General features: G+C 39.6%; 1 protein-coding gene across 5 annotated transcripts in view; it reads left to right on the forward strand.

Annotated features, from left to right (window-relative positions):
• PRKG1 (protein kinase cGMP-dependent 1) overlaps nt 1-25,032 on the forward strand; it is a 1,261,510-nt gene extending 1,236,478 nt beyond the window's left edge. For all 5 annotated transcript variants that reach the window (XM_047703632.1, XM_047703631.1, XM_047703633.1 and 2 more), the window contains 6 exons: nt 7,018-7,159; nt 8,702-8,865; nt 17,205-17,327; nt 17,411-17,473; nt 18,741-18,807; nt 20,570-25,032. In XM_047703632.1, the coding sequence (XP_047559588.1) occupies nt 7,018-7,159; nt 8,702-8,865; nt 17,205-17,327; nt 17,411-17,473; nt 18,741-18,807; nt 20,570-20,668 (658 nt within the window). In that variant the 3' untranslated portion in view covers nt 20,669-25,032. The remainder of the gene's footprint in view (nt 1-7,017; nt 7,160-8,701; nt 8,866-17,204; nt 17,328-17,410; nt 17,474-18,740; nt 18,808-20,569) is intronic.
• Nucleotides 25,033-25,625: the final 593 nt, after the last annotated feature.

Below are 25,625 nucleotides of genomic sequence, written 5' to 3' on the forward strand. Positions count from 1 at the left end.
AGCATTCTTACGGCAATTCCTGTCTTTGCAAGCATTGACCTTTCGGGTCTTATCCCCTTTGCCTTCCTTGTATATATCAGATCGATTTCTTTTTACCTTATCTTGTCCTAATTACACTGATGCTGTGTTTCACTTCTTAAATTTAAAGTAAACAACTATACAGGGCAATGCATCATGTTGTCCTTGGGGCCAGAGTAAACATCTGTATTAAGACATTTATAGCACATTATTGCATGATTTCTAGTAATATTTGAGCACAGATTATATGCCAGGCATTGTGCTAAAAGCCAGTGAATCAATGATGAAAAAAAAAAAAAAAGATGTGGTCTCCTTCTCCTAATTTACAGGCTGCTGCATAAAGGTACCATTCTGACTTCTGAGTTAATGTCTGCTTCTTCCGAATGTGGCTCTACTGTATCATTTTTTATCTGACCTTCCAAGCCCCTAATTTATTTGAAATATTGTCCCTGATTTGTTCTAATTAGAATAGAAGGTTTACAGGTGGAAGTAAACATGAAAGCGATAATAAGCCACAAAGAGAGAGGAATGGCTTCAAGCTTCTCGTAACTTCTTTAAGCAGGCAACAGCAACACAAGTCAATCTCAAGTCCACATGCAAACATGCACAGGAATCCAATTTCAATCTGAAAGAAATTATTTCCTATGTCTCCCTATTTAACTTGATTTGCATTTCGTTGGCTCATAAAAGCCAGCCCAGGCTCCTGAGGGAGACCTGTTTTGATCTGCAAGGGCACCTACGGTTGCTATTAATAAATGAATTACCTTTGGAGGAGAGGATGGAGGCAAACTATCCCTGGATGGTCCTTTCTCTACCTCCACCAGGATGCTTTATTGGACAGTTCGATTTCCTTCCCTTCTATCACCCTTGGGTTTGGGATACACAGTTGGTGAGTCCCCCAGCCCCAATGCGCTTACTCCTAAGTGAAGAGGCACGATCTGGAGATAAAAGCTGCCTGCTCCTTCCCAGAGAGTCAGACAACCAAAGCCTCAGCATTAAGAGCAATAGATCTATCATAGATGCGGGTAGCACCTTATTGCTTTTGTCCCCCTACTCAAAAAATTGGCCTGGGGGACAGCGGTAGGTGAGGGGGTTGGCTGTGGAGATGGAGGCTCCAAGGAATCCTGCCACTGACTAGCTTTGTCACTCTTTGTTTGAGGCTGGAAGTCCTAAAGGTTAATTGTTCACGAGAAACAACAACAAAAATGCCAAGAGAAAAAGGAAAATAATTCTATTAGTCACAGTGTCTATGAAGATATCCATAATCAAATCAATTCATATTCAATTCATTCAGCTTTCTTTTCGCATCCGAGGAAAGCAACAGTAGGGAGAAGCTATTCTGAAAGGATAAAGGAAATGTGTTTGGGTTGATTTTTAAGAAAGGCTTCTGTGGCTATTCTGTACTGACATGGTAATACCTCTAAGCCTCCGGGATTTAGCATAGGAAGTCTCTGACTTTCACAGTCAGACCTCCTCTCACCTAGCCAGTGAGATGACCAGCTCCTGGCTCTCTTTCTTCTCATCCGCTCTCATCCAGAGTGGTTTTTTTGTTGTTCTTGTCAAAAACTAAGAATTAAAATACTACAAAAAAATAAAGTAAAATGATACCATATACACAAAGAGGACTGGAGGACTGTTAAGTTTATCTTTGAGATACAACTAACCCCCCTGAAATGTTAATTGTTGCAATTATTTCTCTGGTTTATTCCTTAGGAGCTAATGTGTTTTAATCTTCTTATTTATGACTTTTTGTTTTCCACACATTCTGTACCAGTATTTGGAATTGATTGGGACGCATTATATTTTATTCACCTTTCCTCCATAACACTGAAAGAATCAGCAATCCCTATGACTTCCTTAAAAATGAAAGATTAATATGATTATATATAAATGCTGATATGTCATATATGCTAATATAAACACATATTTATTAAACTTGGTATAATAGTCATCTAAAATTTAACATTCCAACTGGTACTTTAAAATTTTTTTAATATAGGTTAGTATTTCCTACTGAATATTTTAATTATTTTAGAAACCATAATTTTCAAATCATGCACATCTCACTTCTGGTCATGTGTTCTCCTGGATGTGTTTTGTAAGCTGGCGAGTAACTTAAATCTCCATCCTCTTTGATTCTAACTCTGTTGTGGATGGTAATTATTATTTAAATTCCTCTGGGATGGCAAAATGGAGAGTGCAGATCCAAAGTATGTCAGGGGGTCAGGAGGAGAGCAGACTCGAAGGATCCTGAAACCACCTCATCCAGGGGACACACTAAGATAACACCTACATTTTACAACGAACTCTGAAACCATCCTGAAGACTCAGAGCAAGCCTTCCACCGTTCATAGTAGAGAAGAGCCCACACTGGAAAGAGGAGGAGGCGTGGAGACATGGTTGGGAACCCCATCTTCTGTGAGATCAGTCGCAATCAGGAGGGACACCGCTGGCACGGAGAAGCAGCAGGAAGACCAGACCCCACACCAGGCCCCCCAGCACGGGGGCACTGCACAGGGCAAACAAGAACCTGTACCATTTGGCTTGGAAAACCAATGAGGCTTACCTCGGCAAGGTTTTAAAATCAGCTGGACTTGGGTCCAGGGACTTTAGATGTCAGTGGGCTTAACTCAAGGAGGGCCTGAGGGCAACAGAAAGCAGGGTCCCTGCCCCGAAAGAACCAGCACAGTAAACATGTTGCCAAAACGGCAGGGAAACAGCAGTTTGGAAAGTGCCTGGAGTACACGTGAAGGACAATTATTCACAGAGTGTGCACAGGAGCGGCAGGAATCTTCCGGAGACTTGTCCAGGAAAAAAGTGCTGGCAGGCATCTTTTCTCTTCCCTTTTCCAGCCTCGATGGCCAGACACTTGTGGGAGCCAGTGCTAACCCTCTCCACCTAGCTTGCTAGCACGGCGTGGCCCACTCCCGCAATTCCCTGTGGTCCTGTCTCTTTCCACCAGCTCCCCTCAGCAGCACCATCCCAGTAGCCAAGCCTTCCAGCTGCCACCACCTCAAGAAAAGCCCAGCCCTTCGGTGCACCCACAGCTGTGGCAGAAAGACTAAGTGTGGACCACTCACCTAGTGACCTTGCCACTTTTCTTCCCATGCCCACCTACAAGAAATAGGACACCAAATGGCACCAAAAAGAATAAAATGCCTAGGCATAAATTTAACCAAGGAGGTAATACAAACAAATGGAAAAATATTCCATGCCTGTGGATTGGAAGAATATTGTTAAAATGTCCATACTACCAAAGGACTCTACAGATTCATTGCAATCTCTGTCAAAATACCAATAGCATTTTTCTCAGAACAGGAGTCATCCTAAAATTTGTATGGAACCACAAAAAAAGAGCCCAGATGGCCAGAGCAAGCCTAAAAAAGAAGAACCAAGCTGGAGGTATCACAATCCCAGGTCTCCAGATAGACTACAAAGCTGTAGTAATCAAACGAATATGGCACTGACAGAAATACAGACACACAGATCAATAGAACAGAATAGGGGGCACAGAAGTCAACTGCCACTATTGTATAGTTAACTTATCTACACCAAAGGCAAGAATATGCAATGGGGATGAGGCAATCTCTTCAACAAATAGTGCTGGATGCAGAAGAATGAAACTGGACCACTTTCTTACAGCAGGCACAAAAATAAACTGGAAAGGGTTGAAGACCTGAATGTGAGACCTGAAACCATAAAACCCCTGAAAGAAAACATAGGTAGTAATCTCTTGGATATCACCCTTAGCAACATTTTTCTAAATCCATCTCCTCAGACAAGGGAAACAAAAGCAAAAATAAACTACTGGGACTACACCAAAATAAAAAGCTTCTGCAGACCAAAGGTAACCATCAGCAAAGTGAGAAGGCAACCTACTGAGTAAGGGAAGATATTTGCAAATGCCATATTCAATAAAGCGTTGATATTCCAAAATATATAAAGCACTCCTACAGCTCAAGGAAAAAAAAAAAATCCAAGGACCTGAATATTCATTTTTCCAAAGAAGATATACAGTGGCCAAGAGACTCATGAAAAGATGTTCCACATCACTCCTCATCAGAGAAATGCAAATCAAAACCACCATGAGGTACCACCTCACCCCTGTCAGAATGGCTGGAATCAAAAAGACAAGAAACAACAGGTGTTGGCGAGGATGTGGAAAAAAGAACCCTCTCGCACTGTTGGTGGGAATGCAAACTGTGCAGCCACTCTGGAAGGAGTATGGGAGTTTCTTGAAAAGTTAAAAATAGAACTACCCTATGATCCCCTAATTCCACACCTGGGTATTTACCCAAAGAAAACAAACACACTAAAGTGAAAGGGTTCATGTGTTTACTGTGATTGTGTGTTTACTGCAGCATGATTTACAGTAGCCAAATACAGAAGCAGCCCAGGGGTTCAATAACAGATGAGTGGATAAAGATGTGGTGCACATATACAACAGAACATTACTCAGCCATAAAGAATGAGATGTTGCCATTTGCAACCACAGGGGTGGACCAAGAGAGTATTACACTAAGTGAAATAATCAGAGAAAGACAAATACTATTTGCTTTCACTCATCTGTGGAATCTTGAAAACAAAACAGACTCTTAAACATAGAGAACAAACCAGTGGTTTGTCTCCTCCAGAGGGGAGGTTGGGGTGGGGGGAGGGGAATGGGTAAAATACATAAAGGGGAGCAAGAAATACAAACTTCTAGTTATAAAATAAATCAGTCACAGAGATGAAAAGTACAGCATTGAGAATACAGTTAGTGATATTGTAATAATGTTGGTGACAGACGGTGACAACACTGAACCACGGTGAGTACTGAGTGATGTAGAGTCACTGAATTGTTAGGTTGTACATCTGAAACATTGTATTTACACTTGGACCACAACGAGAAGCAGTATTTCAAGGAAATGAGTCACTTTCATACTAATTTCATATCCCTTACTTTACAGTTGGTGGTTAACCTTCGTGGGTTGCCTTACCCTTCAGGTATACTCATGATTGGCGTTAGTAGGCAAAACAGGAACGTGCTGTATCTTTGCTGCTTTCTATCATTTCAGGACCCTATTTATGACAAGTAGATTAAACACTGTGATTAAATCGAAAGCTGGGTCTATCCATAAGTATACATACACCTCTAATTCTCTCAAGTTGTTGACTGCCATCTAGCTAAAATAAAATTACCACCCCTTCCCAAAGAAGGTGTAAGACCCTCTTCCATCCTTGTTTTAATTGAAATGACACAACTGTCAAGGCGTAATTTATTATTTTCAAGAGCTATTTAGGGCAGTAATTTATTTCTTTAAGCAACTTTCTGTTGATAAAACAAGCTTTCATTTTTATTTTAGATCAAATATATGTTGTCATTTTCAATTCTAATAGTAATTTTTCATTTTGAGTCACCCGAATGCTATGCTTTGTGACTGCATTCTAGAAGTACATTTTAAAGTCTGCAAATTACCCACATCAAAGGTTTAGTGATAAATCTGTGTTGCTGATAGATATTTTGTATGCATATACTAGGTCGATTTGCCACATAACATGGAAACAGATTTGAGATAGCATTTTCATTTAATTTTAAAAATCAGTTACAAATATGCTTCTGTAGGGGAGAGACTCAAAATAGATTTTTCAAGGAATGGAAACCAGCTTTCTAGAACCTTCCAAATTCCCAAATGGCTCAGAATCATTGAAACCTTGAAACAGAGCTGTCCAGCTCTGAGGACCCAAAGGTGAATGTTGGTGGTCAGTTTACTTTATTATGAAAGTTGGGAGTGATCTATGGCAATTAACCTTGGCCATGAAAGGCAGCAAATACCCCAAAGACAGTGTTAATTATCACAGATTCCTCACTCCCATCCCCAGAAGACTTCAGATGTGTCTATGTTATTCAGTTTTCCTAGATTAAGACACAGCAGCTAAAGAAGACTATTTCAGTGCTCAGTTAGAATGGCTCATATTTACCAGGGGCCCAGTTGTGTGGCCAGGCACTAATTCTAAATATACACAATTATTTGTATACTTAAGACAATCCAGTGAGATAGTTTCTATTACTGGCCCCATTTTGCACAAGAGAATCATAGAGTCTGAGGGAGGCACAGTTAGTTGCTCAAAATTAAATAAGTGAAACCCGAATTTGAACCCAGGTTTCTTGCTTCAGTGTCCATATTCCTAACTTAGAGCCTCCTCCAGTGAATCTGAGTTTGTATTAGGGTTTTTGTTTTCATCTTCCTGCTGGTGACCGATTGAGTCAGAATACACCTTTGAGTACCCTTCTGCCGAGATTTCATGAGAGGTTGATCTCTCGTAAATGTTCACTTTCCTGACAATATTTACAATGTATTTGTCTATTTCGTCCCATTACCAAGTGACTAAGAAGGAAAACAGAAATGTTGCCCAGAGTGACAAATGCAGAAACAATTCCAAAGAATAACCAAGAATTTGTAGGCTTTCAAAAAGGCTCACCAAAATCCACAGAATTGCAGTGTTCCCTCTGCAAAGTGAGTTCCAAGTCAGCAGATGGTTGCAGCATACAATGTATCATTCCTGCTCGGAGAAACTGTTTCTTGTCCTTATCTATTCACGATTGTTTCCTGCATACATTGTTGAAGAGGAACTAGAGTTTTCCTAAGGAGAGTGAAGATTCTGGTATCTGTGAGTGTAGATAGCCTTATGCCTTGAATTGTATTTCAAAAGGAAACTGTTTCTTTGGGAAGAGCTAATTATTTCAGTGATAACTCGGGGACATTACTAGTTGAGGAACTTTGTAGGAAAAAAACCAGGTCTGAGGTTTTAAAATACTCATTTGTCAAGCTGTGTTCATGAATATCTCTATTTCCCCTTGTGAATGCGGTAATTTTTCTTAAAAGCAGATTTCGGTTTTACTGTTTTCAAACAGCCATTCTTTGCAAACAAAGCACAGGAATATCTTGAAATGAGAAAACAACTGAAATCGTGTCCGAGAAACTAATGTCTTCTGTGCTTTCCTTTTCTGTGTCTCAGAGGTTCATTTGAAGATTCTACGACCAGATTTTACACAGCATGCGTGGTGGAAGCGTTCGCCTATCTGCATTCCAAAGGAATCATTTACAGGGACCTCAAGCCAGAAAATCTCATCCTGGATCACAGAGGCTACACCAAGCTGGTCAGTGCCCTCTATACACCGTGTCTGCCCTGCAGTTTTAAAATACTCCTTTGTCAAACTGTGTTCATGAACATCTCCACTTCCCCGTGTAAATGCTGTAACTTTTCTTAAAAGCAGATTTTAGCGTTGCTATTCTCAAGAAACCGTTCTTTTCAAATGATGCAAAAGTTGTGTAAGAAATTACATAGGCTACATCTAATTTAATACTGCCGTGCAGAATGTGTTTAAATGGCTGTGTTCTAGATCTAGAAGACCTTTGGAGACCTTTTCTGAATCTGCTTTCTGCCGTTCACAGGAAAAGAATATTTACACTGTAGAAAAAAAGTGAACCATTTTACGTATAATCTTTAAGATTTTACGGGGCGCCTGGGTGGCTCAGCGGGTTAAGCCTCTGCCTTCGGCTCAGGTCATGATCCCAGGGTCCTGGGATCGAGCCCCGCATCGGGCTCTCTGCTCAGCAGGGAGCCTGCTTCCTCCTCTCTCTCTGCCTGGCTCTCTGCCAACTTGTGATCTCTGTCTGTCAAATAAATAAAATCTTTAAAAAAAAAAGATTTTATTTATTTATTTGAGAGAGAAGCAGACTCCCCACTGAGCAAGGGAGCCCACAGGAGGACTGGATCTCAGGCTGCTGGGTTCATGACCTGAGCCTAACACAGCCTCTGAACTGACTGAGCCACGCAGGCGCCCTGGTTCATGTATAATCTTATGGGAGGGGGGAGGCCTTGGTAGGTGATGTTATCTGGGCCATTTTAACTATAATAATAGTAGTGATCTTCATAATAATAAAATTGGTCAAGCCCTCTAAAGACTTACCACAGGACAGAAGTTCTCTTATTATAAATTGTACAGTTTTTATGGCCATTGCATCTGCCAGTGCCTGACTCTATATTCCAACTTTTGGAATTTCCATTCAGCCTGTGGTTTTCAAAGAAATCAAATCAAGGGCAGTTAATGATTTCTATTCTCAGCCACATTGTTTTAGAAAAAAGTAGATTTTCTGCATTTGATGCTCCTCCATCAAAAGGTTGCTAGAAGAAAGAAAAAAAAAACAAAAACGCATTTGCATTTTGTCCCTGTTTGTGTTTACCAAGGGCTGGGATGAAGCTTGTGCCTCAGCTTCTTCAGCTGTCAAGTGGTTTCTCAATGCTAAATGTAATTCCCAACCGCCTCAAGGCAGCAGAAATCCTGCATATTCGGGAAAATTGGTCAAAGAGGTCCAACTGGTCTTTTAAACATTTTCAGTAAAGGAGTTATGGCCCAACCTCCCTTGGTATGAAAAGAAGAGCAGATGGAAAATATTTCTGGAAAGAAAGATTTGCCCTTATTTGTGATGATGCCGGTTTCATTCTCGACTCAGGTTTCAGCTTTTGCCATTGAACCTGAGGGAGGCTGTGTCGTTTGCAGTAAAGAGGACTCCTTTCAGAGCCGGGACCACAGGAATGTGCCTCAGTTTTTATTGTCTCGTCAGTGCACTGCAGCTCGGTACTGCCTTTCAGCTTTATGTAAGGGTCTTGAAATAACCTGTTTCTCTCTCTTTGTAAGGTTGATTTTGGCTTTGCAAAGAAAATAGGATTTGGAAAGAAAACGTGGACTTTTTGTGGGACTCCGGAGTACGTAGCTCCAGAGATCATCCTGAACAAAGGCCATGACATTTCCGCCGACTACTGGTCACTGGGAATCCTGATGTATGAACTTCTGACTGGCAGGTATGGGCATTGACATAGAACCACTGATAAAAATAGACCAGTGGACAGCTACACACGTGTGCCTTTCTCCCTCTGCTCAGGCCATCTTCCAGCACATCTCACTCTTTCTTGTTCCAGTACTTCCATGAATTATGCTAGTGACCAAGAGTTCATCAAACAAAACTCTTAAGATGGGTCCAATGAGGGCAAAAAACTCAACGCCAACTTTTGGCCTCATCATTGCTAAATTTTTATATGTATATGAGAGTGTGGAATAATCTTGTGTCTTTCCAGGAGGTCTTCGAGCCTAGTCCCTTAGCCAGCAATGGAGCAAGGGAGATAATGGTGTTATAAAAATATCTAGGGTCAACTATTCATAGAAATAAGAGGACATGTTGTTACATCTACATGAAATGAGAATGCTTCTGTGTAATAATATTATAGTCATCCACAACTAAAAAGGGTACTGTGGCTACTTCCAGGTATAAGACAGATTGTAAGCTCCCCAAGGACAAGAAAAACCAATAGACGATCCTGCCAGGACCAGGCAACAAGTAGTAGTAGGGTCGTTATAAAGCACAGAGTTCCAAAAAGGGCTCAGTGTGTTCAGGGGAAGCTGTTGAGTAAGGCAAGACCACAGCCAGGTCATGAAGGAAGAAGGGGTCTTGGACGTATGACCAAGGAGAGGACAGTCCAGACAGAGACATGCCTCCACTAGAGGGCAGTAGCTTCATGTAAAAAATAATAATGGGAAACTGAGGGCTGACTGAATGGCTTTTGCACATCAAAAGATAGAGAGGGGCCACTTAGAGAATGACAGGGGAGATAGAGGTGAGAGGGTGAACTGCAGTGAGGAGGACTAGTACAGGGGGGACAGGGAACAGATGCCTCTGCACTGGGCACAGAAGAAAAAAAGTCATGGCTTAAAAGGGCAACTTCAAATAAAGGGACCAGCCCTAGAATCCTGCCCAAGGGCGGGAGAGCTGCTGGAACTCCCTACAGGTCAAAGGGGCTGGCAGGCACCCCTATTTATGTTTTCCCACCACCTTGACAGTGCAGAGAGGAGCAGAACCTGGGCACTGGAGCTGGTCCCACCAGTGTGGCCCCAGCATGGCACATACCAGGACACGATGGCTCCAGCCATTTCACCAAAGTACAACAGGTGCAGAGCACCCCAGAACACTCCAGCCATGCCCTACCTTGCCAGGATAACCCCTACCCATGCCCACCATGGCTCTAGCTGTCCTTCAAGGTGTCTGCTTCCTGGAGAGCCCCAGTACCACCCCTGCTCATGCCCACTTGAGCATCAGCTGTCCTGGCCAGGCATCTTCTCTGTGGAGAACCCTGGGACTGCCCCTGCCCACATTGCTCTGACCATCCTACCAGGATGGCCCCAAACAAAATGGTCCATGCTCCCAAACCCAGGATAGCTACAGCTCTGTACAGCCAGCCAAAGTCACCAGGCAACACATTCTACACAGGGGTGACCATATACCAGATCATTCCTTCAAGTGGAGAAGTAGCTGTTCTCCCTAATTCTAGAAGCAAAGCAAGTCAAGAGAAGGAGGAGAGAGAGGAATACACTGCAAATGAGAGAACAACACAAAACTCAAAAAAAAAAAAAAAAAGTAAATGAAATGGAGATAAGCATGGGTGAACTTTGTAAGAACTTTAACAAAGAGATAGAGAAATACAAGAAAAAAGAATGAGTCAGAGTTGAGGAACATAATAATGGAAATGAAGAATATACTGAAGGTATCAATAGGAAATCAGAAGAGACAGGAGAATGGATCAGAGACCTAGAAGACAGGGTAATGGAAACAGAAACAAACAAAACAAAAAACAAAAAAAAAAGAGGGAGAGAGATCTTAGAAAATATCAAACAGTCTTCCCATTATCTAGGTCCCAGAAGGGGAAGAGAGAGGGGACCAAAAAAAGGGCAGAGAACATATTTGAAGAAATAATAACTCAAAACTTCCCTAACCTAGAAAAGGAAATAGACATCCAGATTTAGGAAACCCAAAAAGTTCCAAATAAGATAAACCCATGACTCATAATATTTGAACTGTCAAAGATTAAAGAGAAAAAAAAATTTTTCAAGAGCCAGAAAGAAACTCCTAGTTATGTATGGCTATCAACTGATTTTTCAGGAGAAACTTTGCAATCATCTGGGAATGGCATGGTACAAAGTGCCAAAAGGAAAAATACCTACAACCAAGAATACACTACCATCAAATTTATCACTCAGATTTGAAGGAGAGAGAGTTTCCCAGGCCATCAAAATGAAGGCGTTCATTACCATTAAACAGGCCTTACTTTAAAAAAAAAAAAAAAAAAAAAAAAAGTTAAAGAGAATTCTTTCAGTTGAAAAGACCATAATTAGAAGAAAATTATAATAAAAGCAAACATACAGTAAAGGTAATAGAACAATGACTTATAAGGCTAGTATGAAGACAAAAGTAAGTAAAATCAACTATATCCAAAAAATGTAAAGTATGACAACATATACACAAAGTGGCAGGAAGGGAGTAAAAATCAAGTTCTTTTAGAATGCTTTGAATGTAAGTCACCATCAACTTAACATTGCCTATAGGTAGGATATGTTAACCACAAACCTAAAAACTATAACCACATGGTAACCATAAACCTGAAAACTATAAAAGATAGACAAAAGACCAAACATAACACTAGAGAAACTCATCAAGGAAAGAGAAGATGAGGACTACAGAAAGAACCAGAAAGCACCTAACAAAAACGGTAGTAAGTACACACCTGTGAACAGTGACTTCAAATGTAAATGGTCTAAATGCTCCAATCAAAGACGCAGAATGATGGGATGGCTAAAAAAGAAAAGACCTATACTGCTTGCAAGAGGCACACTTCAGACTTCAAGACACACTGACAGTGAAAAAATGGAAAAAGATACTCCATGCAAAAGGAAGGCAAAGCAAATAAATAAATGTTGCAGCAGGAGGACTTCTGTCAGATACAATAGACTGAAAAAGACTGTAACAAAGACAAACAAGTCTTACACAGTAATAAAGGGATCGATCCAACAAGAGGACCTAATGGTTGTAAATATTGATCCACCCAACATGAGAGCACCTACATCTATCAAGCAAGTATGAACAGACATAAAGGGAGAAATGGACAGTCATAAAATAACAGTAGGGGATATTTACGCCCTACTTATATCAATGGACAGATCATCCAGGCAAAGAAATCAATAAGGAGACTGTGTCTTTGAAAGACATGTGGGATTAGATGGACATAACGTATGTACAGACCATTCCAGCCCAAAGCAGCCGAATGTACTCTTTCCCTGTGCACATGAGACATTCCCCAGGATCGAGCACAACTGAGACCACAAAACATGTTTTCCAACCACAATGGTATGAAACTACAATTACAAGAAAAAATTGGAAAAAAACCAAAAACATGCAGAGACTGAACAACATGCTACTAAACAACCACTGTGTCGATGAAGAACTCAAAAAGGAAATTGTTAAAAATACATGGAAACAAACAAAATATATGGAGACAAATGAAAATGCAACAATCCAAAATCTTTGGGAAGCAGCAAAAGCAGTTCTAAGAAGGAAATTAATAGGGCACAGGATTACCTCAAGAAACAAGAAAATTCTCAATCTAACCTTACACCTAAAGAAACTAGAAAAAGAACAAGCAAAGGCCAAAGTTAGAAGGAAGGAAATAATAAAAATCAGGAAAAAAAGACCAAAGAAATAATAATACAGAAGATCAATGAAAGTAAGATTTTTTTTTGAAAAAATAAACCTCTAGCAAGACTCATGTAGAAAAAAAGAAGATCCAAAATCCAAATAATTAAAATCAGAAAGGAAAGGGAAGTAAAAAATGACACCAATGGAATACAAATGTTACAAAACATGAATGCTATAAAAATTTAGATTGTCCACTTTGTTGGCATATAAGGAAATGGATAAATTTCTAGAAATATACAATCTTCCAAAACAAAATCAGGAAGAAATAGAAATCTGAACAAACAAAAACAAGTAACAAAATTAAATCAGTAAGCAAAAAACCCGAACAAACAAAAGGTGGGACTAGAAGTCTTCACAGGCGAAGTCTACCCAACATTAAAGAATGTTAAAGCTAATCTCCCCCAAACAATTATGAAAAAAAATAGAAGGAAAGCTTCCAAGTGCATTCTATGAGACCAGCACTGTACTGACACCAAAACCAAAGACACTACCAAAAAAGAAAACTACAGGTCAATATCCCTGAAGAATATGGATGCAAAAATTCTTGACAAAATATTAGCAAACCACATTCAATAATCCATTAAAAGGATCATTCACCACAATTAGGTGGAATTTATTCCAGGGTTGCAAGAGTGGTTCAATAGTCTCAAATTAATCATCATTATAAATCAGATGAACAAGAGAAAGGGCAAAACCCATATGATCATCTCAGTGGATACATGAAAAGCTTTTGACAGAATTCAACATCTGTTTACAATAATACTGTCAAAGTGGGTTTAGATGGAACGTGCTTTAACATAATAATGTCCCAATAGGATAGCTAAAAACCAAGATTTTTCTCTAAGATCCAGAAACAATACATTTTCACCACTCTTATTCAACATAGTAATGGAAGTCATGGCTGAAGCAATCAGACAAAGAAAAGAAATAAAATGTATCCAGACTAGTAAGGAAGTAGCTAAACTGTCACTATTTGCAGATGACATAATACTATACATAGAAAACTATAAAGACTCCATCAAAAAACTGTTATAAATGAATTCAGTAAAGTTACAGAATACAAAATTAATATCCAGAAATCTGTGGTGTTTCTAGACACTAACAACAAAGTGGCAGAAAGAGAAATTAAGACAGCCAGTTCCATTTACAATTGCACCAAAAAGAATAAAATAAAATAAATTTAGCCAAGGAGGTGATAGACCTGTTCTCTAAAAACTATTAAGTATTGATGAAAGAAATTGGAATAGATAGATATTCTATGTTCCTGGACATTAAGAATTAATATTGTTAAAATGTCTATATTATCCAAAGGACTCTACGGATTCTGTGCAATTCCTATCAAGATGCCAATAGCATCTTTCACAGAACTAGAACAAATAATAGTAAACTCTGTATGGAACCACAGAAGACCTTGAATAGCCAAAGTGATCTTAAGAAAGAACAGAGCTGGAGGCATCACAATCCCAGATTTCAAGATATACTACAAAACAATAGTAATCAAAACCATAGGATACAGGTACAAAAACAGATACCAAGATCTTTGGAACAGAATAGAGAGCCCAGAAATAAACATTTTCTTTTATGAACAATTTATCTCCAAAAAAGGAGGCAAGAATATACAATAGGGTGAAAATAGTTTCTTCAGAACACTGGACAGCTGTATGGAAAAGAATGAAACTAGACCACTTCCTTACACAATGCACAGAAATAATCCCAAGATGGATAAAAGACCTAAATGTGAGACCTGAAACCATAAAACTCCTAGAAGAAAAAACATAGACAAGAATGTTTAAAAAAAAAAAAAAAGATTTTATTTATTTGAGAGAAAAAGAATGAGCGGGGGCAGAGGGAGGAGAACCAGGCTCCCCCCGAGCAGGGAACTCGATTTAGGGCTCCATCCCACACCCGCACAATCATGGCCTGAGCCAAAGGCAGATGCTCAACCAACTGAGCCTCCCAGACATGCCAGTAATCTTTTTGACATCCATGTTAGCAACATTTTTCTAGATGTGTCTTTTAATGTAAGGGAAACAAAGATAAAAATAAACTAAACCAAAATTAAAAGTGTTTGCACAGCAAAGGAAACAAGACGCAAAGGCAACCTAGTGAATGGGAGAAGATATTTGCAATATAGCCAATAATATGTCCAATTAGGGGTTAATATTCCAAAATATACAAAGAACTCCTACAACTCAATACTAAAGAAATAATGCAATTTAAAAATGAGCAGAGGACCTAAATAGTAATTCTTCCAAAGAAGATATCCAGATGGCCAGCAGACACATGAAAAGATGCTCAAATACAAACCCAAACCACCATGAGATGTCACCTCCCACTTGTTAGAATGGTTAAATAGCAAATGATGGGGAGGGTGGAGGGCAAAAGGAACCCTCATACACTGTTTGATAGGAATGCAAACTGGTGCAGCCACTGTGGGAAACAGTATGGACGTTCCTCAAAAAATTAAAACTAGGACTACCAAGCAATTCAGTTCCATACTGGGTATTCCCCAAAGAAGAGAAAAACACTAATTCAAAAGAATATATGCACCCCTATGTGTACTGCAGCCTTATTTACATTAGCCAAGTAAGGAAGGTAGCCTATGTCTGTCAATAGATAAAGGGATAAAGAAGATGAGGTAGATACAGATACATACACGCAGGACTATTACTCAGCCATAAAAAAGAATGAGATCTTGCCATTTGCAATAATATGGATGGACCTAGTGGGTATCATGCTGTGTGAAATAGGGCAGGCAGACAAGGACAAATACCATCTGATTTCACTTCTCTGTGGGATCTTAAAAAGAAAGAAACTAAAAGAGCAGAACCCATAAATACAGAGAACAAACTGACGGTTGCCAGAAGGGCGGGGGGAGTGGGAGGTACAAGCCATGGAATGAGGAAGTCGGGAGGGCAGGCACAGTGCAGGGGATATAGTCAGTAGTACAGCACTCTGTGGGGACAGATGACAGTGACACTTGCAGTGAGCACAGCGTAGCACAGGGGTTGGTGGGATTGCTATGTTCTACACCGGAAACTAATCAACACTGTGTGTCAGCTACACTTCAATAGGAAATTAATAATAATAGGAGATCGGTAAGAGTCATCTCCTGAGGCTCACCGCTGGCTACACGTGAATGTCTGCAATTCATCCAGAGGAGTCATTGAGTATTTTCTGAAAAGGAGTAGGAACCTGTGTGGTAGGGTTTAGGAGTAAGCAGCCAGTCGTCATGTGTAGGGGCAAACTAGGAAAGGGACAGGCTCGCTGGGTGGAAGGGCATTCCAGTAATTCACATCTGGGAAGCTCAGAAGTTCGAACAGGTAAGAGGGCTGTGGGAAGAAAGGCTTGCTAAAGAGAAAGTAGTAGTGGAAAGGACAGCGAGACCTAGGACTTTAAGCCTCGGGTCCCTTGTGGGGCTTCTGTGAAGGTATGAGGCACTGAGCAGAGGGGTGTAGAGCAAAGGCCACGCTCCAAAGATGCCACGGCCGCTCTCCTACTAACATCACCAGGAACACTTTCACTGGGGCCCTTCCTTGTTTGGAGCCCGCTCATTCAAGGGAAATAATTTGAACTGCTCTTGGTGAATGTGATGGGCAAAAATAATCATCAATAGAGACATGAATCCGGTATTAGGAGAACAATTTCCAAAGCAATTATTTGTCCGGGTGCATCACTTTGATGGAAGGAGGGGTCTTTTTCATCTCTGTGTTCCCTGAGCCTGGCACAAAGCTACACTCCGCGGATTGGTCTGGCTCGTGGGGCCTCCTAATAAGGATGCCTTGTGTCAGGTTATTCACTGAGGACTGATGACCGGGAGGAGAGGGTAGGAGGAGCATTCCTATGCAGAAGGACTCAGTCAGCAGATCACTGATCACATGCTCTGTGCTGGGCATTCTCCTACACTCTGGGAACACTGCAAGACTGAGAATAAGACTGAGTCTGGAAAGAAAACAGATACAAAGCATAGAAAGTGGCATAAAGGGTGTGTCAGAGAGCATGGCAGGCCACAAGTTTAAATTCAAGGGGTGCCTGGCTGGCTCTGTCAGTGGAGCAATACGACGCTTGACCTCAGGGTTGGGAGTTCAAGCCCCACGTTGGGTGCAAAGATTACATTAAACAAATAAAATCTTTTTTAAAAACGCAACAACTTAATGTAATCCTTTAATTTAAACTTTATGTTGGTTGATAGAGGTCATGGGATCAGTTCCGTGACCAGTAACAGTGTGCTGATCCTAGTGAGTGAGGGCAGTATTGGCAGGCGATGGTGTCCTATCACTGATGTCCTTGGGACATTCTAGTGATTTTGGACTTCATCTCAGGTGTAATCAAGGGCAGGGAAAGGGCTAGAAAGTGGAAGAAGCATCTTAAATGGCCAAGGACAGCAAGAGGGGTCCCGCACCTGCACTAAAAAGACAGCAGACAAACTTGACCCAGGATGGTTTTGCTAAGTGATTTCCTTGAAAAGGTTTCCATCCTGTTTTGCTATTAATCCAGCATCATTTCGTTACCACTACTCAGGTGTGTCCCCAGATAAGAATAGATGTTCTGTGAGGTTATAACAATTCAAGATTTCTTGTTTAGAAAACCAAAGTGATTCTCTTTTCATTTCTCTCACAGCCCACCTTTCTCAGGCCCAGATCCTATGAAAACATATAACATCATACTGAGGGGGATTGACATGATAGAATTTCCAAAGAAGATTGCCAAAAATGCTGCTAATTTAATTAAAAAACTATGCAGGTAAGCATTTCAGCCCCATAGCTTTTGAAAGGATCCTAATTCAGAAGTGATTAGATTACTTACAGTTCTTATTTTCTTTCCAGGGATAACCCATCAGAAAGATTAGGGAATTTGAAAAACGGCGTGAAAGACATTCAGAAGCACAAGTAAGTGTTCTTTCCTCGTCCCTTTCTGTGGAGGGTCCAGAAAGCAAGACAGGTACCTGCTCCCCCCAGGCTGGGTGATGGGTGCGCTTAGCCTATGGGAGCACCCAAGGGGACGTCAGACCAGTTAGCCTTCTGACGTAAGGCCCTTCTGCTGTATCTCGGGGACATCACATGGATCCACACGACCCCAAGCCATACTAAGCGACTGGTTCACTGAATTCAGTTTCTCCCAACTCACACTAATGGGCCTTTTTCCTCTCTAGCTCAAAGAGGAAATGTGTACTTTTAATTCTGGGATTCTCCTCTCTACCAGGGTATCAAAAACAAAAGTCCTCTACCATATTATACCTCATTTCCCAGACTAAAACTGGAATATATTTTTCTCACCACTTCCTAAGTAGATGATAAAGAAAAAAAAAAGTGTTTTTTTTTTTTTAAACCACAGCAACATCTTAAATATTAAACCTTACCTAGTTAATTGGATATTTGAATGCTAAACTAAGACCAAATTGTTTTTTTTTAATGAGTCTGTCTTTGCAACCCTCACAAGAAATTCACATACCAGATGAACTTACGTATCAAAATATCTAAAATGCCTGCTCAGAATTTAGTGTAAGCATTTGCTACTTTAAAGACAGAACTGAACCAAAAACCTTAGCATTGTCTGGTCCGCATTTTCACAGGAGAAACTACACAAAATACCTTCAGTCTATTTTAATTAAATGTGTTGCCATTTTATTTGGAATTGTTATGACCCTAGTATTGCATATTTAATTTTCTACAAACATGCAAAAAAAGTACCAAGTCAGAGTTAGACCTAATACAGTGATGTGGAAAGGTTGATTAACTGAGGCCACCCACAGAATCAGTACAAAGCTAAAAGGATAATTTTCTATCCTGACTTTTCATGCCCTGGTTCTACAGCCTTAAAATCAAATGTCCTATAAAGCTCAGGGCCAAGCAGATCATGACATTTGTTAAGTTATAATGATAATATAAGAATAAGGTCATACAGACATTCTGCCTGAAATGCCTGGAAAAGGAGTTATTTTCTAATTGGTGTTCAGTATTTCAACAATTAACTTACTGTATGGAAGGCATATTTTAAAAACCCTGAGTAGAAAAATTCGCAATTAAAGAAAGAGAACACGTTCTTGTCACGTGGAAAATGTTTGCCTAGTTCCTTTCTATCACATATGTTGCAGTGAAGTTTTAGCTGAAGAAAAATGCCTTTAACTAGCTGCCTTTTCTTTTTTTCCTTCCCTAGATGGTTTGAGGGCTTTAACTGGGAAGGCTTAAGAAAAGGGACCTTGACACCACCCATAATACCAAGTGTAAGTACACGATCCAACTTATAGCTCTGTGACACATGTACAGTGTTTATGTCAGTGTTAAAGTTTTATCGTATGTTCAGATTAAATAAACTACAGGAGAAGTACCATCTTAGAATAGTCGTATATAAAACCCAAGCCTAAACGCAGGTCAGTTAGGGGATGGTTGTTTTATATATACTTTGCCATTATCTTTCTAAACTATTCATTCTAATTTCTTTTCTTTGTGACTGAAAATGGGCTTGCAGTACAATAAGTGTTCAGTATCCACTGATGGAGAAAGAAGAACATAACGGGTGTCCAGCAACCAGTTTCCTTTTTTTTTTTTTTTTTTCTTTTCCAGAATATCTGAACTTCATACATCATTGCCCAAGAATACATTAGGACTACTCATGAATTATGACCAGTTTAGTGTATACAAGGGTCCATGTGGGTGAATTAGGGCAATGGGCTATTATTTTGTCTTTATGATCCCAGTTTATGCCCTTTCTTGCTCTGTCCCCAAGAGCCTAACCCATAAAAGCCACTCAGCATTCCTATGCACTCTGTTTTCAGCAGCTACCAATTCCTGGCCAATATTGTCTCTTTTATGTTCCTGGCTCATTTCCAAGTACTCCCAGGCAATACTGTGTTCATCTACCCTTTCATGAGGCTCCGGAAGAAAAGGATTGTCTTTCCTTAACTGTCTTTTCTGCATGTCAGGTGTTTTGTTAAATAGCAGCCCACTAAGGGTGATCAAGTATTTTTTAATAAAATAAATCTGGCCGATGAAATGTCCTGTATCTTTACAAAGAGGCAGGGGGTTGCTTTGCTGTCCTGAGCCATTCAGGTCTTGACTCCCTTTTTCTGGGACTAACTCAAGACTGCTCTTTATACAGAAATGTTTTCCCTACTTTTAAGTTTTATTTCTGTGATAACACAAGCAAAACAAATTCCATTACCATAATTCCCATGACAGATACTAATGGCATACCTGAAGTTTTGGGGTTTTTTTTGTTTGTTTGTTTGTTTTTTAGAACAAAAATAGAATAAGAAACTTGGAGGGTAAATAGTAAGCCTTACTGAACAGTATATATTTATGGATTATACCCATATATATTTCATTCACTATTAATATATACATGGTTGTAAAGATCCTAGAATATGAGGGAAACTAAAGCATGGATTGCTTTTACTGATGTTCTCCAGAAGGGCCTTTACCCAGTAATTTGCTTGAGTTTAGGATTGGCTTTTTAGTACCCTTGAATTACACAAAAGCCTTAAGATAGTGTACAGGGCTCTGCATGACCTGATTTCTCCTATTTCTCACTCAAGTACTCTCCTCTCCTATACGGCAGCCACGTTGGCCTTCTTTGATTACTTCACAGCATAAAGCACTCTCACCTCAGGACCTTTGCATGGGCAAAAATCGAACCCAATACTTAGTTTTAAAATAAAATTTTTTCAAAGTGGCTTTCCAACATCCCTCTTATACTCATTTTTCTTCGTAGCAGTAACCAAACTTTCTAATCAGCTTTAGATTCTTTGTTTTAATCTTACAGTGTACCCTCTGCTAGAGTAGAAACTCCATGATGATAAGAGCCATGTCTGTTTTTAGTCACCACTGTGCCCCCCCACCAATGCAAAGCACAAAACCTGTACCTAGTAGACACTTAAAAAAATAGCTGTTGATTGGGGAATGAAGAAAGAAGGCTTTGTAAGACTCTGTTTGGCATTTGACTCCCCAGTGCAGAAATCCTTTCCCTGTCCCTCCTCTCACCTGCAGGTGGCATCACCCACAGACACAAGCAATTTCGACAGTTTCCCTGAGGACAATGACGAGCCGCCCCCTGATGACAACTCGGGATGGGACATAGACTTCTAATGTATTTCTCTTACCTGCTTCTGCCTTGCTGAAGTCAGCTTTTCCTGAGACACAGCTGCCAGCAAACCTGAGGGACGGAGAGAAGATTTAGTGCTCGGGGTCACCATGATGCCTTTGATCGATGCTGCTCCGGTAACTACAGTGGCATTAGGACTTATTGCTTAGATGACAGTAGTGCTCTTTACATGTTTTCTGTTGGATCCTCAAAATAGCAGTTGACATGGTGGTCCTGAAGCAAAGCCTTTCACCCCAGTAATGAGATGTCTTCTAGTGTTGCGATGACCTTGCTTTGCTCTGACTATACTTGGAAAGACTGTCAGAAACATGTCAATCTAGTCAAAGAGTCTGGACCTTGCTAGAATTATCAGGAAGATCAGAAAATACTATAGTGGGTACAATAGATGACCGTGGTACAAAATCAGGGCTCTTCCTTTCCTTCTGGGGAGGTCGGAGGATACATTCACGCAAGCCAGTGTCTACACCGCACGGAAGAGGGCCACACGTCTGTTGGTCAAGAGGGCATGTCAAACCAGTGCTAGAAGTTTCCTAATTTCCCAGCCGTGCTGATGACGAGACTGAATGTTACCTTTCCTTTCCGACAGATTTTAAAAATTGATACGATCCAAAGCACAACTGCTATAGATTCTGCTGAGGACTCTCATAGCAGGCATATATGCGTTTTCACAGAGGATTGAAAAAAAAAAAACATGCATGATATTTGTTTCTTCTTTTGACTAATTGGCATGACAGAGTGGAAAAAAAAAACAACTCACAAACCATTTCATATCTTTTTAAAATACTGTGCTTCGAGATGGTCCTGGAAATAAATGACTAGCAGCCAACTGATTTCTATTTATTACCTAACATGCCCTTGGACTGAGGCTTAAAATATTCCCTTTTATAAAAAGAAAAGAAACCCTTGGGGGTGGGGGAAGGGTGGGGTGGAGAGGGACTAAGATCCATCCAAAAATAAAAAACTATCTAGGTGCTATGTATATCTTTCATCTGTAAATGTCCGTGTCTGAGAAGACAACACAAATTCTAATCATCACCTGTGTAGCCAGAGACCCAAGCATTCTTCACTACGTTTACCAACCAAACTCCCATCAGATTTCACTTACACAACATGGCCTAGGTTTGAGGGGGAAAGGGGATTAAAACCCATTCAACTGGCTTCTTGTCTTAGTCCTGAACCAAAAAGAGGACGAGGAGGCAAGCACAAAAATCACTTGAGATTCACCATATGGGAAAGCTTGTTTCTTCGAGGTCAGGGAATGGGACCAGGTGTTGATGACTTTTTGGTGAATAAGCCAGTGTGAGTTCATGCACGTGTGAGAGTAGGAAGGAAGTTGAGAAGAAAACAGGACCCTGCTTTCTCAAACAGAAGCTTTAGCTAAGTAGGGCAGAAATACTGCAATCCTGAAATGCATTTGAACATACAAAACTTACCTGCTTTTTTTCATGAGGGGTAAAGAAACAGCAGTTGAAACTAAGTCCTTTGTTGGCAGGCAAGTTGACTACAATTAGCTATCCTAGGTAGTGGACCATTCTGGAAGCTTTTCCTGGACAAGTGGCGTTCTACCTGAGGAAACAATTGTATACTCTTATGAGCGCTCATTCTGATTTGGAACAGTGTGTGAATTTGGTGTATTAAATTGAAGGTTGCTTTTTTCCAGTATAAGGTGTTTTTATAAGTCAATGAAACATAAGCATTTCTGCAAAAAATATGTCCACACAAGTCATCATACCATACCCAGGAAGGCATATATTACGATTTCGGTTTGAATTTTTCATACCAAGACTATTTTAGAATATGGTATCAAAACATAATCTAACATTTGGGGAGTAAAAATACTAAGAGCATACTATATACTATCAGAATAGAGTTATATTAAAAGTTTGATCCCAAGATGTTACTGTTAAATTCTTGTTAGTGTTTTCCCTTCCTTACAAATAATTGCTTAAGATCAATTTATTCCCCAAGATACCCACGTTCTTCAACAGATTTCAGAATATAAAAGTAAACCTACCAACCTAAAATCCAGCTATGAATGCTATTTCAGAAATTTTATACTGCTTTTGTCTGGGCTTTTAAAAGTATATAATTCCAACATCATGGTCACTGTTCAGTGATTTTTGTTAAAAGAGGTTTAGGCACACTAAAGTTTTGCTAGAATATTATGTGGTCACTAAGAGAATCTGCTCCTGCAATTTTTCAAATGCCCCAGCAGCACCAGAGCCTAGCGCTTGCTGTGGTTCAAGTCTAAGACAACACTGTGTACAAGTTCTCTGAGGAATGAAGAAGTAGCATCCAGTTCAATGGAACTGTCAGTTTTCCCACCTGTTAGCACAGCTTCGTTACATTGCACCAGTGGCATTGCATTAGGAGGTCTACAGCAATCACTAACCAAAAAAGGTGAACTACATCTTCCACAAACTGCTAAGAGAAAACAGTCCTCTAATCTTCAGCATTGAAATTTAAGGATTTAAATCTTGTCTTAATGAAGACACTAGGGCTAAAATTCATGGTCAGCTTTGGAAAGCGCATCTCACTTTATTTCTGAACTGTTCATGCCCCTCTCTTTTCTTACACTAAAGAACATCTGGATAAGTTAGAATAGTGCCAACTTGTTTGATTTGCTAACTGACTTTCTTGTTAATACTTTGAGTATGGGAAATAAGGGCTTTCTGTGCCTCTTGATACACAGGAAAACTGAAAACTGCCAAGGAAAGGAACATCATGATATCTGAGTTAAATTGAACACGTTAGAGAAAATGATTTCTGGAAATTTGCTATAAATGATCTTTATGTTCGTATCTTCTTTGTAACTCACATATAAATCAGATCCACGTGGCGTTGAAAACAAATTTCTTTTGATTACATTCTTTACGAGTCACATTTTTTTACTTAAAATTATGGGATATGCATGTGAATCACACATGTGTAATATATAAATTCAGCTACTGAATTTTTCTCACTTCATTTCTACATGATGGAACTGATGGTAAACTGAAATTTTAAAGAATGGTCAGCTACCATACTGAAAATAAGGATATTAGAACTGATTTCATACGGTAGAGGTGATCTGTGCGTTATCCATAATGACGTTTTCTTTCACAATAGGACCACAGACAAATATTTATGTAAATAGATATTTTTGTGTGATATTTTGTGGTACATATAACTTTTTTTAGTGTTTCACAGCATTATTATTTCATTTCCTTTGTATTGAATAATGTTTTTAGGTCCAAGTAGACTTGAATTAATGTCATAATTGTCAGTATTATTGAAAATTATGTCAACTGTACGGTTTCATCTGTTCCATAGTTTAGAACATGACCTGGCTATCTGGCATTGTTGCAAGTGCCTTAAATTCATGGCATCCTATTAAAAAACAAATTTGGTGTTATGCTGCATGACAAAGACAAATACACCTCAAAATGTTGTCCTTTCTTAGCTTGCTGCGTTTTACAGTTCTTTCTGCTAACAATTTATAAGCCTTTATTATATAATATTGATTAATTACAGAAATGATGAAGTTGTTCTCTTATTTCTGTTACACGTACCAGAGCTGTGTATCTGTTACTGAGATACAGCGTCATTTCTGTGAAATGTATAAATGTATGTGCAGGTCAAATTAATATATGACATACTATCAGTCTGTATACAGGTATTCCTGTTTTGCTAAGCTGTGCAGATTCAGTTAAAAACAAGACAAAAAACCACTTAGTGCAGTCAAGTTCTAACGTCTCATTTTATAGACTCCATTACCAACTATCCAAATCAAAAGAAAAATTGGGAAGTGACTGCTAACCACACCTCGTTATGAAACCAATGATGAACACGTACCTTGGTGCACTCCTCAACAAAACAGGATGCTTTCTGAGTTCTTGTATATGCAAATCATTTATGAGGCAAGTTTTCAACAGACCAGGCAAGATAAACATTGGAAGTGTGTTGTTAGCCCTCCTCTTTATCTGCCCCTGAATTAACAGAGCTCTGGGACCTTGACCATGACTCAGAGGTTTGGGCTTTCCGAGGAAAGGGACATTTCTTCAAGCATCATCTATCCAATTTATTTCATTGTATGATGTTTTTACAACTGGTCAGTTCTTTTGTATTCTTACAGCTATGGTTGATTGTCCTCTTACAATTTGTTCTACATGAAAGAGTCCTTTGTTAGTCAGAATGCAACAACTGTCATCAAATGGTCATTGACCACTTGCACTCTTTTGATGTAGATTAAAAACTTTTTCATAAAATTAATCTGCTTTGATTTGCTCTGTATTTTTCCTGCAGCTGTTATTGCCGAGTGCCTGTTGTATACTTTATAGAGTTGAAATAAAAAATAATTACTTTTGAACTTGGCAGATGTTTCATTTCAGACAAGAATATAGCTGATGTCTCTCATACTGGAATGGAAATACCCTGGAGTGCTATTGGAGAACGTCACTAAAACAATGTAAAACTTACTTATAACCCAAGTGTCCTTCACAACCTCATGCATTACGATCCAATGTAAAACTAATTTAGGAAATCAGTTTAAAGAATTCGGGAGGGATGTCAGGCCACCCAGTGTGAACAGAAAACCCCAGCCTTAGCAGTGCTCTGTGCCTCACCATTGCTACCCACCACCACCCACTCCTTGCTTGGGCCACCCCTTGTCAAATTCTGAACCAAGCAAACAATCAAAAAGACAATTCTTGTATAAGGCTGTGGGCTACGAGGGAATTATTTTATATGGAAAGCATCATCATGAATCCTTGTCTAAGGTTTATTTACCTGATCCCTCTGTCATGTTTTCTATTCATAAAGAATATACATTTAGAAAACAGTATGATGGCAACAAGTTCAATTCTTCAAAACCCTGGGGAACATACTTCTCTACCTCTTTGTTCCTCCCTGCCCTGAACAGAATACAAGTTTAAATTAATTGCCATATAAAGATTTCTTTAA

Source organism: Lutra lutra, chromosome 14 (genome assembly GCF_902655055.1).
Source record: "Lutra lutra chromosome 14, mLutLut1.2, whole genome shotgun sequence".
Taxonomy (NCBI): Eukaryota; Metazoa; Chordata; class Mammalia; order Carnivora; family Mustelidae; genus Lutra; species Lutra lutra.